Below are 19,291 nucleotides of genomic sequence, written 5' to 3' on the forward strand. Positions count from 1 at the left end.
GGGAGTGCCCTCTGCTGGACCCTATGCACACTAGAAATTAGAACATTGTAAAACATTTTGACAGTACGTCACAGTTTTATTTGGATGGATACTTGTACAATAAGCACCACAGAAAATAAAATGATTCAAGCATGGACATCACATGCTTTACTGGGAACCCTGACTACTAGGTCCCTGTCTAAAAAAGTCCAGAAAGAGACTTCCCCTGATGCAACATTCAGAATGCATTAATGCACTGGAATACTGTTACTGTTACATTGCACTGAGAGGACGATTAAATCAAAAAAGCACTTAATCGTCAAAATTCATTAAATCAAGTATGGCTTCTGTAAGACAAACATTTAAGGCTTAAACAAAGACATACATAGATGTAAACATAAGTGACATAAACAGTGTGTTTTTCCACCATACTTGTTTTCTCTACAAACTTTGTTAACTATTAGCGTGTTTAAATACAGTCGGTTAATTCTAACAAGTTTGCATAGGACTTTACACTGTGCAATAAATATGATTGTCTTATGTCATTGCATAGCCACGTGACTCTGGTTTTGTTTTGGTCAAATCAACCCTACTTATTATAGTCACTTTTCTACCTAATTATAGCACTCAAACATGCATTAATACAGGATATATGCATAAGTTACACTTAGGTAAAGAGCACTGAGTCTGATATGCATTATACTGTAAACCAGGCAATATGTGTTAATACATGAAGGCAGTTTTTCATTTCACTCGTAACTATCTGGCGACAGTGACCCGTTGTCCGTAGGCACTTTAATTACTGGCAGCACTACTTGTCTTTGAACTTTCTTTTGGATGGGCGTCACAAGTTTTCAGAAGGAGCTGTCCAGAGTGTTGTAGTTGTCTTTGAAGTTCTTCAGCTCCAGGAAGTGTCCGGGCCGCTTGCTACGCTGCTGCATTGAAGATGTGAGGTAGGTGGTTTGGGTGGGGGAGGAGGAGGAGCTTGCAAGCTCCGTGGTGCTGGTCAGGTCTTTGGCTGCAGACTGGTGGTACTGGCTCGGAGTGCTGCTGCTGCTGCTGCTGCTTTGAGACTTGACGCTGAAACAGGGAAGGGAGAAACATTGTTGAATAATTAACATTCCACGATGGGATTAGCAACAAAGGAAAGCTGTAGGGGAGCACTGTGAGAAAAGGTTGTGTTTACTCACACAGACGCCAGTTCAGTTAGAGCTTCCTGGTATTTCAAAAATTCTGCTTCCCCAAAAGCCTACAGACAAAAGCAGGAGCCAAAGACAGGACATCAGTACATTTACACAGTATATAGTACACACCATGATGGGCTATACGGTAAAAAGGAAAACCATGCTAATCATAAGAATATTATATAAATAAGTAACAGTAACAATTTACAACAGTGTAATGTACAGTAAACCACAGAACATGCATTATAATGTAAACCATTACATATGTGCAATCATGTGTGCCATATGTAAATGAATGTTCATGGTACTGAACTACAAGGCACGGTTAGATCGTACGTATATGATGTTATCCACGTTTTAAACTCAATGTTCTTGTTATTGATTTAGATAAGAACTGTGTGACACAATACCACAATATCTTCAAGTCAACTTAATTTGAGTTTAACTTTGTGTTTAACTTTACTCTTTAAACACATGATGACGATGTGTTTAAAGAGATGTTACATCTCTGGCACACAAATGGACACAGAGACGCTGACCTCAGCCCCGTGACGTGCTTTGTTGTACCCATCCAGCACTTTGTCGATGAGCGAGCTCAGACTGTCTCGGAACACACAGTGGGAGTTTCGTAGATGTAGAAGCCAGGTCCGAAGTCTTTTACCCGTCACAGCGGTGGATGTGCCACCAAGTTCACGGAAAGGAAGATCTGTTGACAGAAAGTGCAGGTGGTATTGCAACAGAATGAAATGAATGTCATGAAAACAAAACCAAACTGTGACTAACATCAGTGACAGCAAAGCTTACCAGTGTCTCTGATGGCATCCAGTGCTCTCATCCTGTATAGGTAGTCATGCGAACCTGCAAGAGACACACAGATTCCGCTGTACAACTGCATAAAAAGTACTCACGTAGATAGTTTCAGGACTGGTGTGTATTTGTGTGTGTGTGTGTGTGTGTGTGTGTTCCTCTCTAACCAGACTGTTCTTTGTGTTTTAGCCGGTCATCATCTGGGGAGAGCAGACGAGGCTCAAAGTGGATTTTTTGGACCTGGCACAGTTTGGCTTCAATTTCTTGTCTCAGCTCCTACAGCACGCACGCACGCGCGCGCACACACACACGCACACACACACGCGCACACACACACACACACACACACACACACACACACACACACACACACACACACACACACACGAAACTGCTATAGTTAACAAGCAAAACACTGCACAGCATCACACTTCTGGTTCATTATGGTGCATGCATTACCTTAGGAGCATTGTGGCCAAGGGGAACATGTGGTCCTCTCCGAGACTTCATGGCAAATCGCATAATTTGTCTTTTGACAAAGATAAACAGCAAAACAAACACCTACCATAGAGGAAACTCAAGAGTTAGTAGATTCTTTTAGAACCCTTTTTAAGCGTAGTGAACATGATGCCAGTGGATCATAAACAGAACCAAACAAACAAATACACAATAAATGTGTGAATATGTAAATAATTAAATATATTAATATAGATACAAAACATCATATTAAACTTAATGCATACTGTTGTAGCCAATTTAGACTTGTGCTGCGTGTGTGTATGTGTGCGTGTGAATGTCGTCGGACACTACGTCACCTGCGCACCTGTGTGTATGTGTGCCAATTACCGCACTCACCGAGGTTAGAAAGAGGAAATCACAGGTAAGCGGCGCGAGGGCATTAGGAGCTGGGAAGCCACACGGTTTTTCAACCGTAGCTGTGTGCGTGTGATAGTCTGTGTTTTTGGTCTAGTATGATTGTTTTTGTAGGTGTTTCAAACGCATTCATAAATAAAGTGTTAAACTCCGATTTCATGGCGGACCATACGTTTAGTTGGGATTTAGTTTTTGCACTTTTTTTATGCAAGGACAGCAGGTTGTGTTTATTGGTAAGAATTAAGCGAGTTTGGCTCATTGAGATAATGTTTGTAAAGGCTACATGAACTGTTGTGAAAATTAAGCCAGCAAAATACGACATTTAGATTGTTGTCATCTTGAGATTTAACTTAAACACACAGTTACACACAGTTACAAAGTGAAACCGACTCACCAGACTACCGAAGGCCATTACAAGCACCACGTTAACGCTCGAGAGAAGAGAATCACTCCGCATTTTGAAATTGTTAAAGTTAACCAAACGTTAGCTAAACAAAGCTAGTTAAATGACGGAAAGTACGTCCAACACTTGGCATTTGAAAGGCATACTGTTTCATTTAATTGCTCGTTTTTAAAACCCATGAAGCTAACGTTAAACGAAAGACCGACAACCGGGAACTAAAAGAAGGTAAAGTACTCTCCGTTGTTACATTTCGCTAACCGCCCGGTTTGTTGATTTCCGGGGTGGTCACGTGACCGGTACAGGCAGGGTGACTTTTTTTTTTTTTTTTTTTTAATTGTTCATTTATTCACAATGCAAACAAACAAGACACAATCACAAATCCATCTAAAAAAAACAGAGCTATTGCCTCCGGTCGAGCATATAAAACAAAACATAGGAGCTTATACCTTACAAAACAACACAAAGAACGATATAAAACAAAATAAATAAAGAGTTTCAAACAAATAAATCAATTCAAGGGCTTTTTTATCTTTAACCCGTTTCAGTAACTTGCACAAAAGACAAAGACTCATTCTTCCAATGGATCAGGGAGGGTTTGGTCTTTATCTACATTTATGTATAAAATGTTTTCCTAGCAGCACCAAGTTGTTGAGAACATATACCTTCTTATCTCCAACAAAAACACCAAACTTTATATTCCCTGGTATGTAACCAGCTCTGCAGGTCTCTCCAAAAGGATTGCACCAACTCACATAGAAAAAATACATGTTCTAAATTCTCAATTTCTTTTTCACAAAAAACAGTTATTAGTATCAAAATTGAATCTCAGTCTTAAAAATGTGTTTGTTGGGTAGATTTCATTTAAAATTTTAAAGTTGACCTCTTTTACCTTTGGAAATGAGGAAATGAGATATAACTTTTCCTTATTTTCTTAACCTCTCCATCCCCAAATTCTTTCATTATATATTGTCTTTTTACTGGATTGGGATAATATTCCTTCAATAGAATATTTCTAATAACTTTGTTGGTACATTTATAATCACAGAAATCAATTCATTGGATGCAGAGCTGCCTCAGACCAGAAGAAACTTTGGAGTACCTCATGTCTTCTCTCACCATGGATTTCAGAGACCTTGGTATAGCTTTTAACCATCTGTCATAATGCGTGACATTGCATTGAAGTTGATATTTCTCACAAAACTCCTCGTGCTGTAACAAGAGTCCATTATTGTCCATAAAATGAGCAATTTCCCAGATTTCCTTGGATTTCCATTCCTCCATGTACACAGATTGTCTGCTTATCAATATGTATCTATTATTCCAAACTGGAGTAATATGAGGTGTGAAGTTATGTTTGTAGATTAACTTCCAATTGAGAAGGACCTGCTGATGGAAATCAGAAAGTTTGACTGGTAACGAATTGCGTTCAAAATCACATCGCAGAAGAAAGTCTATTCCACCCATTTTTGAAAATATTAAATTGGGGACAGTAAACCAAAAGGACTGCCTATTATTAATAAAAGATCTTAACCATTTCAATTTCAAGACACCATTGGCAGGGTGACGTTTATGTCTGACGTTACTCTGGTCTCTTCTGCCATCTGCTGTTGAAAATAACTTCACAACAAACTAAAACACCCCAATGAAAATAAAGGCCAGTGAATTCTGTAGTTTCCAGTTCCAACAGTCACACAAACACAAAGTTATAGACCATTAAATAATTTAGTTTTCAAATTCTTCACATTCTTGCCGTTTATTTTTGTTTGCTTGACACTGAATTGCGTGCAGACTATTTATATCCACTAGACCTACTGATTATGGCCTTCTGAGTTATACACCCTAAAGAGTGAATTTACATAACCAGTGCGTCTGAGTGAGCGGGACAGTGATTTGCATCAATCCTGCAGAGACACTGGGTGCCATTCTTCTGTCAGGAACAAGGGGTTGGTGTCTGTGGAGTCGCACTGGAGCTATTTACCCCTAAACACAGACTTATCTCTGTCCTAAGACGACCATGCGACCTACCAGCCCTCTGTCTGTATTTCTGTATGATCATTAAGGTCCTAAGACTTAGCCTATACAATCAATGTGTCTGACTCAGTCTGTTTTCACTTTTGACAGGAACCCAGAGATGTTAAGAAGTCCCTTATTTATTGTTGCAGCATAGTGAAGTAACCACAGTTTCCTCTGTCTCAACGGATGGCAGTAGCAGGTGCATGCAAAAAAGCAGCAGTAAGAACATGAGCCTCTAAATGACAACCAAAACTGTAAGTACTGGTGTTTAGTTTTTAAATGTTACATATCTATCTGCTTGCTCCTTATGCATCTGTGACTCAAAGCCTGTTTATTCACCTTCCCACTCTGCAGAATCCAGTTTTTGCTTCAACAATGCTTCTTTTTCTTCTTTTGTGTGGAAAAAACTTATCAGCAATATCAGGTTTTGTTTCTCCTTCAGTCATTCAGACATTACAGTCCCACAGATTCTCAACAAGTGTGTCTGCAATTGAGTTCTGTTTTGTTGAACATACAGTATGTCATAGGAGTGTACTTTTAACAATATTACATAATCCCTGCTGGTATTTCTGGCTCAACATGAGTTCCTTGTGGTCTCTGGTCCCAATTAATGGAGCTCTGTTATTATGTATTTTGATACCTGCTCAGTCCAGATGATTAAACTTGTGTTTGCCTTGAGGTGGGGTGATATTATAAGCTTGTGCTGGAAAATGTCATTCTTGTTCCGTTACACACAATTATCTGAACTGTATCTCCTCTCCCTTGAGCTATGAAATGTTGATGTGAGAGGAAGTTTGAAGTGTCAGTGTGTGTGTGTGTGTGTGCGTGTGCGTGCGTGCGTGCACGCGCGCACGCTTGTGTGTGTGCCCGCGCTTGTGTGTGCGTTTGTGTGTGTGCACTCCCTGTTGAGCCATTTAGTGGGTGACACATTGAGATGCAGTCAGGAATGCTACCCTGTGAGAAGAGGAAAAGAGGGAGAAACAACAATGGCAGGGGGAGGAGAGAGAGAGAAACAGAGAAAGAGAGAGGAAGAAGAAAGGATAAACCAGTGTGGCAGGTTTGCGTCACTGTACACACTCCATCATGCAAACCTGATGGAAAGAAAAGACAGAGAGAGAGAGGAGTTAGTCGCTGATGTCATTACATAGCGCTGCCTTCATTATAAACCTGTGTCAACACGGTGGTTCTTCACTCCTAAATAAGGTAAGGCACATGTGTTTGTGAATGTTTGATTCATGAGCTAATTTGTATGTATGTATGTATGTATGTGAGTGAGTAAATTTGTGTTTTTTGTTTGATGTCTGGGTGCATTTGTGCCTTTCTTGCTGTTCAATCCAAGTTTAAAGTAAACAGTGCATTGTTGCCCAGGTTACCCAGATGGGAGGCTTTGTGACCCAGCAGAACAGGTGTTTCTGTAAACTGACACTCAGGCTCACTTGCATTGGAAAGAACCAAAGAGAATGTCGCCCAAAGTTACCCGCTGTAACTTAGACAGCTTCATATATTTATTCAGGCAGTGCTTATCTGATTCTTTTGTCCTATTGTATTTGTACAGTAGATCAATGGCTGTTTCGTGTCAATAGAGATGATTGGATCCTAAATCTGACTTGACTAATGATCAGAAAAGCTTCCACTGGCTTACTGACAATGCCTGTTGTGTATGGCTGTGAACTCTCTGATATCCCTGATGAGCCATTGTCCATCAGTAATTCAATCTATCTCTCAACAAGCTCTATGTAAATCAAAATGATTTTTTCCTCATCTTTGTCCATCTTATCTGATCAATCCACTGTTATATGGTTTCAGTCAGTCTCCCTTTGGTTCTATATGGGACTGATACGCGTTGCACAGAGACTAATTGTGTTACTTTAATACATTGTTTTTGCTGGGTGGATTGCAGTTAGGTGAGTTTTTCCAGTTTTTGGTTCAGGTTTTGCTGACGCTGACAGGTAGTCATGACTATGTTGCTTGTGTAAACAGCCATTATGATATGTGTGTACAAGAAAGTGCACTGTTCTGTGAATGGGCTCATTGAGTCAATGTGAGGGGAATGTCAGAAGGGAAGGGGCGTGTTGCAAAATGGCATAACTGACAGGAGTGAGGATACTGTACTGTTTTTGGTTCTCTGGCCCTCATGCTCTATCTTTTGTTCTATTTTTTCTTCTAATCAACTTCATATCTTCTCCATTCTGTCCACTTTAAACTTCTCTGTAATGTGTTTTGTTCACTGTCCTCAACCTCTCTGTGATTCTGACCATTTCGAGGACCCAGAGAGTCCACAATCCACAAATCACAACATTCCAGCCCAATCCATTTTCAGAATGGAAATATGTACATTTTTATGCTTGGCAGGCAATGGGAGCAGTTCCCTGAAGTCGTGCTGGGGGGACCGAAGATTCCAAGGGACAGAACGACAAAAGATCAAGGAGAGGATCCCAGAGGAGTCATCTCATCCAGACCACAAAACAGAATCATCAGGAGCATCGCTGAAATATCAAACTTTCCAATGCAGGATTTGTTTCTGTGCAAAAAACTATTGAGAGGGCTGTAATTGTTTCCACTGTGTCACTGCTTTTCATACACAGCTGCAGACAAACTTTCTTCCAGATTGCAGTCTAAAAGAGTTGCTTGGAATCGCTTAAATATCAAGTTCACTCTTCTGCTCTCTTTTTGGGATTTGGCACTTGACAGCAGGTCATTAACTTTGTTTATTCTCAGAAAATGGACACCATGCTCCCTAGTCCAGTGAGTGAGTACAACAAGCAGAGGACAGGAGCACGCTTCACTGTCCGCTCAGCAAACTCGCCCTCTTACAGTCTCACTCGCAGGCCAGGTGCTAGGATGAAAAAATGTTTTTTGGAGGAGGAGAGGGAGAGCACTGAGGAAGTCAGTGAGAAAGAGAGATATGGTACACACACTGGCACAAATGGTACAAACAAGGAGAAGGATCGCCCGGTCACTGGTTATCACAGCAGGACTGGGTGTCACAGCAGTGTCAAAGGTCAGTGTGAGGAGAAGGAAACATCAGGCCATAAAATGTCTACCAAGCTGAACCAGAATGGCACAGCAGACAAAACTATCACAGAGTTGGGCACTGACAGAAGTAGAAACTGTAACCCTGCATCTGAAAGCCAGGGCAGGACAGACTGGAGGAGACACGACCTGTCAAGTAGAAGTAAGAGTTTAGATAGGAGGATAGGGGTATCAAGCCCTGATCAGGGCAACATTTCTGACATGTTTGTGTTGTCAACCAAACGAGGCTCGGATGAAAGAAGGATTGGAGTTGAAGGCGCGAGGGGCAGGGTGATGTCTTCAATACAGGCATATAACTCTGAGGGTACAAGTAATGTTCGAGAGAGGAGCCCAGTGAAGAACACAAGTCAGACTTTGGATACGGCCAGTAAGGGTCATTCTCTCCCCACTAGGTTGAGATCCCTGTCTGGACCTGGCTCTGGTGTCAGAGGGACATCTACTTTGTTTGGGCCTAAAGGAGGTCAGAGTATAATGGAGCGGATTGAGAGACTCTATGGTAAAATGGAGGATTGCAGCAAAATTAGCGACTTCTCTGCCCCTGTGACGTCCCAGTACCGAGAAACAACCACAGACATCCTCATCTCGCCACAGCAGAGCTCGTATGAGAGGGCATCAGGGGAAACCTTCCCCAGGCGTTTCTTATCAGGGGAGAAAAGTAGCCTCATTCCAGTGCAAAGCAGGAAGTCCTTCACCTGGACACAAAAAGACACTTCTGAGACTTCACTCTGTCCAGGGACAAGCAGGACCAGGGACAGATTGTCAGGGGTTCAGTGGCAAGGAAAGATCCTGGGCAGGTATTCAGAAGAAGGGGGGGTTAACTGGGGTAGAGGGTCAGAGGAAATGGGCACAAGGTCTCTGGATAGAGCAAGGAGCAGGTCCTCTGTAGCAGCTAAAACACGATCTGCAAGGGCTGCAAAAGGAATTAATGCACCTCCACAGTCAAACATTTTCTTAGAAGAAGAGAGATCAGTTTCTTTGAACAATTTGTCTGGTTTGAGAGAGAGAGTAAGTGGCACCCTGGGTGGGGTGAAGGGCGAGACAAATGGAATAACGGGGACATTGAGAAAAAGAACTGGGTGGCTTGAAGAAGAGAGAGATGATGGAGCAAAAGAAAAAAATGAATTAAAGAATAGCAGCAATTATGAAGATGTGTTTGAGTCAAACCCACAGAAAATCATGATGAAACCAGTAGAGAAGAAGGGGTTGCCAGCCGCCTCTGCCGCCAGTGTGAGAAATAAGATCAACCAGTTTGAGGCTCTCACACAGAGAGTCCAGGGTTTGGCTACAGGACAGATCCTGATGCAAAGACGGGCCTTTTCTGTGCCAACACATCTCAGTTGTGCTCATGATGGAGTGAAAAAGAGCGGGTCAGCAAAAGCGATGGGTGGATTGAGATACAAGTGGGAGGGATTAAAAGAGGGAGAGGAGGCAGGTGATGAAACCGAGGAGACGGGTACAGGAGCAGGAAAGAAGCTCGTGTCAAATAGGTCTTTGTCGGTGGACGAGGTTGGACTAAGATTAGGGAGGAAAGAGAGAGAAGGAAATGTTTTGGTTGTGAATGAAGAGAAAGAAACGTATAGCAATAACAATTGTGCTGAAGATTTTGGTAAATATTCCAGACCCAAAAGTACACCACAAATACCACTATATGGAGGAGCTCAAAGACAACGCAGAAACTTTTACATAGACGAGACAGATTTCTACAAAACCTCCAGCCCTGAGGAGGCAAGCGAGACACCGCAACCCTCACTACTGTTCGACTCCTGTGACACTTCCGCTGGTGTGCAGAAATCAACATCCCCTAGAGTTACTTCACCTGTTAGTGATGAAGACAAGACTCCAACAAACTCTTCAAACCACTCGCCCTTTCTTTCGCCTACCACAGCGAACGCCATGCCCTTTGCAGAAAGTGGAAATGAAAGTACCTCTGTCCTCACACAAGCAGCCAAAACTCCCGAACGAGATTCCCCTCCTCACCTTCGTCCCCTCGCTACCTTGTCCCACAGCAACCTCCCTGACCTCATCTCTCCAGATGTCAATACAGCCAATCCACATGGGAAGAAACAGGTGTTGGATGCTTGGGTAGCTGGCTGGAACCCAGAGATTAAGGTCTGGAATGATGATGAAGATGACCATGAGGAGGATGATGATGATGAAAGTACACAGAGGGATGAGGATTCAAACTATGATTCAGACTCTGGAGAGTCCTCGCTGACCATCACTAGTAACATGAGCCAGTCTGATCACAAGAGCTTCTGCATCAGGTGGGTACTGTTTATATATTATCACATTCCTGGTTTCCTGAAGGTATTCCTTTCAACAAGTTATCAGATTTGTTCTTGTCTTTCTTCCCTATAGTCTTTCAGATCTGTGTAACTTTGCTGGAGTTGAGAATGAGTCTGAGAATGACAGCGATGAGTGGCAATCTACAAGCAATCGGACAACCTCGCTGAGCTCAGACATGTCGGCTCTGTCCTGTGTGTCAGTGATGCCCAGCGAGGAGCTGGACAGGCTGCTGGAGGATGTCAGGAGTGTTGGGGACAGCACCCTGCAGGTACAAACAGCTGCATCAGTAACCTTTTGTGATTTTGAGCCAACAATCTTATCATTACCATGAATTATGTCACTTTTCCTACAAACCAACATCAGGGATACACAGTCCAAAAAGTGTGCATCTCCAACTTCTTTCTCATTCTCTCTGCCTACCTTTTTTTGCAGGACTATGACGATGTGCACGTGGTGGTTCTCCATAAGGACATAGGAGTGGGACTGGGCTTTAGTCTGGCGGGAGGCGTGGACCAGAACAAGCCAGTCACTGTGAGGAAACATCCCTTTCTGCTTTCTCCTAAAAAATATTTAAATGCATTGTCCTCGGTCTCTTCATTTGTCTTACGGTGTGTTCTTCTCAGGTTCACAAGGTGTTTCACTCAGGTGTTGCAGCCCAGGAAGGCTCCATAAGGGAAGGGGACCAGGTCCTGTCAATCAACGGCACGGCACTGTGCAGCTACGCCCACTGGGAGGCCCTGAGGGTCCTGAGGAGAACAAAGACTCGGGAGATGGGGGTGGTGGTCCTGAGGAGGGGAGTGAATAGCAGTGTCTGGAAGAGGGGAGCGCAGACAAATAATCAGGGAGCAACGCAGACCGAGTTCACTGAGACAGGTGAGAAGTCTTACTTTACCAGAGTTCTGAAATACATTTGTTCTAAATCTGCAGCAGTTCAAAGTGAGATACTTTATCTGCGTCTTTTCTGCTTTTGCTGCTCTCTCAGGTCGGCTTCTGTGTGTGCATCTGGAGAAGAACAGCAGGGATCTGGGTTTCAGCCTGGAGGGAGGTGTAGACTCCAATCTGGGGAACAGACCACTTACTGTACAGAAGATCTTCCAGGGTGAGAACTCAAGCTCAGTATCACAGATCTCCTAAGAGAAATGCAGAGATTTAAATATCATATTGCCTCCCCTCAAAGAGTAGGACATAAAATGCATTAGATGACCAAATGTATATAAAACTCCAGCCACAGCTGCACAGCTTGCCAATACATCCTAAAGGATGGGGTTAAGAGCAGGGCTCCCTGCAGGCAATACAACATCTTCCACTCCTAACTCAGAAAACCACGTTTATAGACCTCATTTACACAGGATCACAGTCCTGTTGAAATAGAAAACCACACAATTGTCTAAAAATATCCCTGTTTGCTGCTGCATTAAGTTTTTCTTAATCAGAGCCCAAATCATGGAACAAGCTTGGACCAAAAGTATGAGGACATATGTCGCTCTACAGTTGTAAATTAGCCGTTGAGGCTAAAGCTGCTCCTTTTACTGTACAGTAAGGGGGACTGTCCACGACATTATAAACTAAACTAAACTATCTTCTCAAACAAAGCAAAATTTATTAAATGTTTGATTTATTAAATTATTCAGGTTACTCTACTGCCAAATAAAATAGGGAAAGGAATTCATTGTAAAGTCAAGAGACTTTATCTGTGGTTGTTTTGGAGGGTTCAGTTTTAGAGATTGATTGCCATCGTCATGGGGCATCAGTCAGAATGCATGAGTAAGCCAGAGAGAAGTTCAGTCCATTCAATGAAGATTTATTTAACAGTGGTGATCCAAGTCTTTGTAAGTAGGCAAAAAAAAGGAAGACCAGTTTTGTTCACACATATTTAAACTTCATATTTGTTGCCACAATCGGAATTAATATCCTATATTCAAATACCATACACATTCTGCATTTCCTTTTCATTTATTTACCGCTTGGAGTTGACCTCTCTTTGTGTACAAAACATGTTTACTAAATCCATCCTTTCCCCTTCAGGAGGTCCTGTGGACAAGGTGTGTCCTGGTGATTCGGTCGAAGAGATTGGAGGTATGAGCGTGGTGGGGATGAGACGCCTGGAGGCCTGGACTCTGATCAGAAATCTGCCCTCTGGACCTGTGGACGTTGTGCTTCGTCGGCATCCTAAACATCTGGAAACATGACGATTGTTGAGGGGCTTTGCGCACAGTAAAGTTCAGTGACTGATGAAGGACAAGAAACTAAAAGCCATCCATTGCCTGCAGTGGCTTAGAACTTGACATGGATTAAGTGAGCTATCTGGGCATATAATGCCATTAAACAATTCAACAATGTGTAGTCATTATAACAAATCCCTAAAGGAAATATAATCTTGGAGAAAAGGTTAAAAGTGTGTATTTTTCTCACTTTAGCTACAGGATTACATCTACCTCAAGGCCCGGGAAGTTTTTGTACTGGCCATATTAATGTTTAGTGTGCACTGATGGCTCATACATTTATCAAGTCAACCAACCTTTAAAACAGATACTTTGGTCAGCTGAAAGCTAGTCATGTGGCCCCTGTGAATAAAAACACGTCGTAATATATTGTGAATAGAAGCTAACTGCATTTAGCATTTATATTGCTTTTTAATAAATCCTAACTTAAAGTGATGCTTTTTATTCTTATGTCCCGCAGAGGGAGATAGTGTGTTATGATATTATCCTGCATCCAGTTGGCAGAAAAAGCCTTGGTGACAAAACTTTGAAGTGGGGTAAAGATATCTGTCCTTATACATTACCAGCAGTGATATTCCTGAAAAGTAGATGTGATAAGATAAGGTGTCACTAGCTGTAGATGTCACCACGCACCATGTCAAGGTTTATGTTGTGGAGAGATACTCATCACTTCACTTCAAACTCAAAAGATATCCTATGGTACCAGTCTGTTAATAGCAGTGGAAATGACAGAAATCAAAGCATTCTCACCAGTGAGGATGTGCGACTGACTTGTGCCAAACAGTCTTCATATCTTATCTGATGTCAACACATTTCGTGCAACAGTAATATGTCCCTGAAAGTTATCAGCAATAACACGGTTCTTTACTCCTACACAGCAATTATTTGGGTTATATAATCCATTAGTAGTCCAGAGTTCAGTGAAGAGGGGTTACTTTATGAAGAAACATAGGGATGAATAAGCACAGATAATTAACATCTGTAACTGGTGTCTGGTGGAAAGTACTGTAGATGGGTTTCTGCGAGAGGTTTCTGCTGTATATATATATTCTGTGACTTATTGGTCTCTGTTAGTGTGTTGTCAACACATAATCTGACTGTTTATGGCCTCCATTCATATAACCTCTAACTGCTGAGGCACATACGCTCTCTGCACCAGCCAATCCTCAGGTATCACTACCCAATAAATGGGTAATACTGTTTAACCAGCTGTGGAAAAAGAGAAGGCAGAGAAGTGGAAGGGATACAGTGCACAGGTCTTCAGATGTTCAGGTGAAAGTTGTGACAAAAACCTTTTAAGCACAGCTGGTGTGTCTGACAACAGAGACGGAGCTCAGTGTGAGATGAGAAGAAGGATTTAACTCCAACAATGTTGAACCGACGTGTCGGGAGAGTGAGGAATGCCCTGGTGCGAGAGTGCATGGCTGAGTTTTTGGGAACTTTTGTCTTGCTGGTAAGTGACACCCAGGCTTTTGGATTATTGTTATTTTTAAGCAATTGTCTAATTGTATTTATCAATAAGGTCCACGTTGTTTCAGAGTATTTGGAGTTTCTTTAAATCCCTGAAGAAACATTTAATACACAAAAAGACAGACAGAGAGGTGAATTTATGGTTGAATACATAAACTTGAACAATTCCTCAATGTCCTTATCGTAAACAATTTTGTCTCAAAAATAGCTTCAATTTCATATGCGATGTGATCTTATTTATTTATTTTATGCTATTTGTTCTTAGTTTTGAGTACATTGGATACAAAGTAATGTATTCAAAACATTACTGAACTAATAAGCAAAATATGTAAAATGATATACATAAATTGACATAATTCATACAGTTAATTAATTGTCATGATTCATGTTGAATTTACATGATAATCCCAACAGGCCTTTCACGTGTCATCATTTCACCAGCACTCTTTTCCACCAAACTACTGATTTTGTTTTTTTGCACAGTCAGGCTCCTGCAAACGACTCAACCATATTTGTCAGCTTGCTCACTTGGGTCTAATATGCTAAATTGTACCATGCATCCAGCTTAAGACCCAAGTTGATCGATCTTTTCAGTCCTGAACTATGAAATGCTCTGCCTCCACTCTGTTGTTTCTGTGGATTATTTTAAAAATCAGATAAAGACACACCTCTTTAGATAGGCGTTTGGTTGGCTAGTCTGCACCTGATCTGCCCTTTCAACATTATTGTGTAATACTGATTGTGTATCGTGTTCTTACTCTGCATTGTATTTCTTGTTTGCAACTGTAAAGCACTTTGTGACTTATGTCTGTGAAAAGCGCTTTATAAATACATTTCACGTACTTACTGTTGCCTAAAAACTTGAATGGCCTTGGCATTTACATGAATTATTATGACACCATTAAAGTGAAGTTGAATAACCTGTAATAAATACATAATTAAATGTTGATCAGTAGTCCGAGTCAGATTGCTTGTTATGTGGCAATTTAGATAAGAAGTGGATAGTTTATTTACAGAGTTCATGAGAGGATATCAATCACATTTAAACAAACATTTTTTCTGTGATAACTGATATGTTTGTTTGACCTATAAATAATGAGTCACTAGGAAAGCAATAAGAGATTACAAATGTGCACATGTATTTTTTTCCTATACATGGAAGGATTTTTTTCTTGTTCCCCAGAAATTAAAAATGTTTCTCTTTACCTTTTCATGCCTTCTATGAGTTTTCTCCCACTCACTCTGTCCCCTTTTATCTGCCATGAAGCTCTTTGGCTGCTCTGCTGCAGCGCAGGTAAAGACAAGCAGAGAGACTAAAGGCCAGTTCCTGTCAGTCAACATGGCCTTCTCCGTGGGCGTGATGTCAGCTATGTACCTCACCAAGAACATCTCAGGTAAATGAAATGGACTCTTACTTTCCCCATGATATGATCTTTTAACTCTTAATATAGTTTTTGAAAGATAAACGTACAGTGAAATACAGCAGCAGTATTCAGTTTTCTGCCTCATCACACTCTGAGTTTAGACTTGTCTGTTACTGCAGTGATTCACTGATCTGAGCACTCCAGATTTGTCACACTAATATCGAGCGCTGTTGAAAAAGAGGTGCCTCGTCCATTTTTTTCCAAGGTCTTCACTCTGACAGATCTCTACCAGCTGACACACTGCATGGCTACAAATAATCTGAGATTTAATCACTTTTAAATCTCTCTCGCTGTAATTCACTTCTGTCTTCCTCCTTCCTGTCTTCCGCTCCCTTCATCTTCTATTTGTCTCTGTAGGTGCTCATTTCAATCCAGCGGTGACTCTGAGTTTCTGTGTGTTGGGCCAGGTCCCCTGGAGAAAGCTGGTGCCCTACTGCCTCTCCCAGGTGCTGGGGGCTTATCTGGCATCAGGGCTCGTCTACTTGGTCTACTATGGTTTGTCTGCCTGGCACTTCATCATTGACATACAGACAGGGTGATAAATTAAAGAAAACTTCTGACTATGAGTGGAGAAATATAATAAAAACAGAAGCTTTGTACACATTTGCTATATTCCCTCTGTTTCTGTCTCAGATGCCATAATGGAGTTTAGTGGAGGAGTATTGACTGTCTATGGCCCAAATGAGACCGCGTCTATATTTGCCACATATCCCTCAGAGTACATAACTTTGGGTAGAAGTTTCCTTGACCAGGTTAGTGGGGGAATTTGTGTAAACTTTAATTCTTACTTTAACAGCTGTTCCTTTTTTGAACTCATTTATTTACACATTTCATTAGGTAGTGGGCACTGGCATGCTGATGTTGTGCATACTGTCTTTGGAAGAGAAGAGGAACACCCCGGCTCCCTCAGAGCTGATTCCTCCTATAGTGGCAGTGATCGTCCTGGGGATCTCTATGTCAATGTCAGCCAACTGTGGTGCTGCAATAAACCCTGCTCGGGACCTGGGGCCCCGCCTCTTAACACTGACTGCAGGCTGGGGCACTGAGGTCTTTACGTAAGTATCTTATCTCACATAAAGAGCGTATATGACAGCACTTAACACATACAACTTTCAAAGCTGATAACTCTAGAATGCACATTCATTATCAATACTTTAGCGGCTTGCTGATAAAGCTACAAAATTCATTCAAACTGTTATAATGACATTTTGATTGTTTGCCATTTCACACCTTTCACCTTGTGTTTCTTAGAAAATGTGTCAGAGTTTATGAGCTGTTTTCTGCAGGATCAAAGGAACATAAAGTGTGCTTGTTTCAAACATCTGATTAGTGTTTATCCCGTGATGTGTGATCTGTGTGATCTGTGGCTCCACAGCTGTTTAATACACTTTGTGCTTGATCTAATCTATTTAAAGCTATAGTGCGTAATTTCTGTCGCCACCATGAGGAATTCTAAGTAATGAGTGTGTCCACATGATACAAGCCTTATGTGATCTCTCTCTTTTTTTTAATGGCTGTTGAAAGTATTTTTTGATTTATGGAGTGATAAAAAGAGATATCCAAAAATCCCTCAGTAAAAACCTTTGACTCGAATATGTCAACAAAATGAAACAAGAATTGAGCGTGGCTTTATCCAATGATCAGATTTCTGTTCTATTCTGGAAATGTATGCAAATTAGCACATATTTAATTAGATAATGCCTAATTTGCATATTTAAATATAACATTTCAGAGAAGTTGTAATACAAAAAATTAATTTCTTATATGCAAGTAATCAACTTGGCAAGTCTGAAATCAGTTTGTTAAACATTTGACCCTATTCACCTGTAGTGTCTCCCGTTACATAATAGATTATAGCCCACTAGGGGGCAGAATAACTCCAAAACATACTGGAAAAACACACATCTCTGACATATGGCCTTATAAAGCTGTTATGAGTAACATGTTAAGAAATAATTGCATATATACTTACACACACAGCAGATAGAGAGCAACAATATAACCCATCAGTGTTGTGTTTCTGGCCACCTGACAGGTGCAAGTCGTTTAGTTAACTGCAAAAGATAGCAGCTTACTAATATTCAACTTTCATTAACAGCAAGTCAGTAATTTGTTCTGTAACTTTGTTTGGTGCCGGACAGGTAGTGTACAATATCTGAGTTTTTTTTGCTGAAAATGGCTGCTTCTGCCTCTGGAAATACAGTGACATTGAAACCATTAACTTTGCTATAATGAAACCATTAACTGTGCTGTAATGAAACCATTAACTGTGCCATAATTAAATCATTAACTATGCCATAAAACGAAACCATTGAGCTAAAAGAGGCAAAAAAAGATCAGTAGAGCTGCAGAGTTGGGCAATAACTTTCTGCAGGTTCATCAGCAAACCCTTTCTTATTACACATTCAGTGTCAATATAAAAAATATTGAAAAAAGCCGCTTTAAGTAAACTGTCATCTGAACTCCTTTCTTTTTGCTCTCCAGGTGTTACAACTACTGGTTCTGGGTGCCACTGGTGGCCCCACTTATTGGAGGTATTATAGGTACTTTCACATATTTGTTCTTCATCCACTGGCACCTGCCTGACCCAGACCCTCCTGAGAGACTCTCCTCTCTCTCCACTATCAGTGACAAAATCAAGCAGCCCTGCACAATGTGGAACAATGGAGTAGAGTTAAAGGCTGCATGAAAATATGTTGTCATGAGTCTTATGAGTTTTAGACAGTAATCTGTTTGTGAATTATGTTTGAGAAAGCAGAGTTTGAATACCTGAGTTTAGCCACTGTTAAGATGCATACATCTCTGGGAGAAATAAGGGACTGTTCGTTATTTATTTTAGGGGCCACCGGAAAAGCTTTGGAGTCTTTAGTCATAATAGACCTGATCCTTCCTTCACCAGCAATACATTCTGGATGATCCTCCAAAATGATATGGAAAAAAGGTATGACACTGCCCAACAATTTATTGAGATTTTCTATACTGGTTTGTGTTTGGCAAAGATGTACAGACATCCATTGTTTTCTTACAGCCATGACATATGTGGCTAAACCTCTGCTTTTTCATCTTACGCATCCCACTCCTCAGTTATGGTGGCCATTTCAGTAGATTTACTCACTAACATTGTTGTGGAAACACAATAAGCATGGAAACTAAATGTAAATGCACATTTCCTGTATTACTGCATTACTTCGATTACTAAGTTACTCCTCTAGTAAACTAGTATTCACATGAAATAAAACAATAAAACATTGAGACCACACTGCACTACAAAGCACACTGGGTAATAAGAAATTCAACACTGGTTGCTATGGACTCGTCACGAGGCTTCCTCAGTCATTGTACATTTTAGCATAGGTAAAGCTGCCGGAGCTGAACATTATCCAAAACTCCATATCTCAGACGAGCGTCAATTTGGGAGCTTGCATGCTACCACTCCTTCCTTCTCAAATGCCTTGAAAAGGTTGTTGTTTGCACAATTTCACAAATAATCACTGTGACCGAAAGGATATTTGAGTGGATAAATATGCTCCAAACAAGCCACTTTGAAATGTTGCTGTTCTCATGAATACAAAAGTTGGGTGACCCTCCCCCCAGACA

At 41.1% G+C, this 19,291-nt stretch overlaps 3 protein-coding genes across 7 annotated transcripts; 2 read left to right on the forward strand and 1 right to left on the reverse strand.

Annotated features, from left to right (window-relative positions):
• Nucleotides 1-51: 51 nt before the first annotated feature.
• Nucleotides 52-3,529, reverse strand: ltap1 (lipid transport auxiliary protein 1). Of its 3 annotated transcripts, none has more exons than XM_028581612.1 (7): nt 3,238-3,529; nt 2,430-2,531; nt 2,138-2,246; nt 1,968-2,021; nt 1,703-1,869; nt 1,170-1,228; nt 52-1,059 (listed from the first exon to the last, which is right to left on the reverse strand). In XM_028581612.1, the coding sequence occupies exons 1-7, from the start codon at nt 3,298-3,300 to the stop codon at nt 834-836; spliced, it is 780 nt and encodes a 259-aa protein (XP_028437413.1). In that variant the 5' UTR covers nt 3,301-3,529; the 3' UTR covers nt 52-833. The 3 variants fall into 3 exon arrangements, with proteins under 3 accessions (XP_028437413.1, XP_028437415.1, XP_028437414.1); XM_028581614.1 differs by lacking the exon at nt 3,238-3,529 and adding an exon at nt 2,826-3,227; XM_028581613.1 differs by lacking the exon at nt 3,238-3,529 and adding an exon at nt 2,714-3,227.
• Nucleotides 2,764-13,235, forward strand: si:dkey-92i15.4 (uncharacterized). Of its 3 annotated transcripts, none has more exons than XM_028581606.1 (8): nt 2,764-2,850; nt 5,368-5,513; nt 7,612-10,556; nt 10,651-10,846; nt 11,011-11,109; nt 11,202-11,451; nt 11,561-11,677; nt 12,604-13,235. In XM_028581606.1, exons 3-8 carry the CDS (start codon nt 7,981-7,983, stop codon nt 12,765-12,767), a joined length of 3,402 nt encoding a protein of 1,133 aa, XP_028437407.1. In that variant the 5' UTR covers nt 2,764-2,850; nt 5,368-5,513; nt 7,612-7,980; the 3' UTR covers nt 12,768-13,235. The 3 variants fall into 3 exon arrangements, with proteins under 3 accessions (XP_028437407.1, XP_028437408.1, XP_028437409.1); XM_028581607.1 differs by having other exon boundaries at nt 2,848-3,076; XM_028581608.1 differs by lacking the exon at nt 2,764-2,850 and adding an exon at nt 4,292-4,382.
• A 78-nt stretch (nt 13,236-13,313) lies between these two features.
• Nucleotides 13,314-18,383, forward strand: aqp10a (aquaporin 10a). The gene is made up of 6 exons (XM_028580773.1): nt 13,314-14,253; nt 15,538-15,664; nt 16,052-16,189; nt 16,328-16,446; nt 16,532-16,749; nt 18,179-18,383. Exons 1-6 carry the CDS (start codon nt 14,170-14,172, stop codon nt 18,381-18,383), a joined length of 891 nt encoding a protein of 296 aa, XP_028436574.1. The 5' UTR covers nt 13,314-14,169.
• The last annotated feature ends 908 nt before the right edge of the window (nt 18,384-19,291 follow it).

This window comes from Perca flavescens, chromosome 6, assembly GCF_004354835.1.
Source record: "Perca flavescens isolate YP-PL-M2 chromosome 6, PFLA_1.0, whole genome shotgun sequence".
NCBI lineage: Eukaryota > Metazoa > Chordata > Actinopteri > Perciformes > Percidae > Perca > Perca flavescens.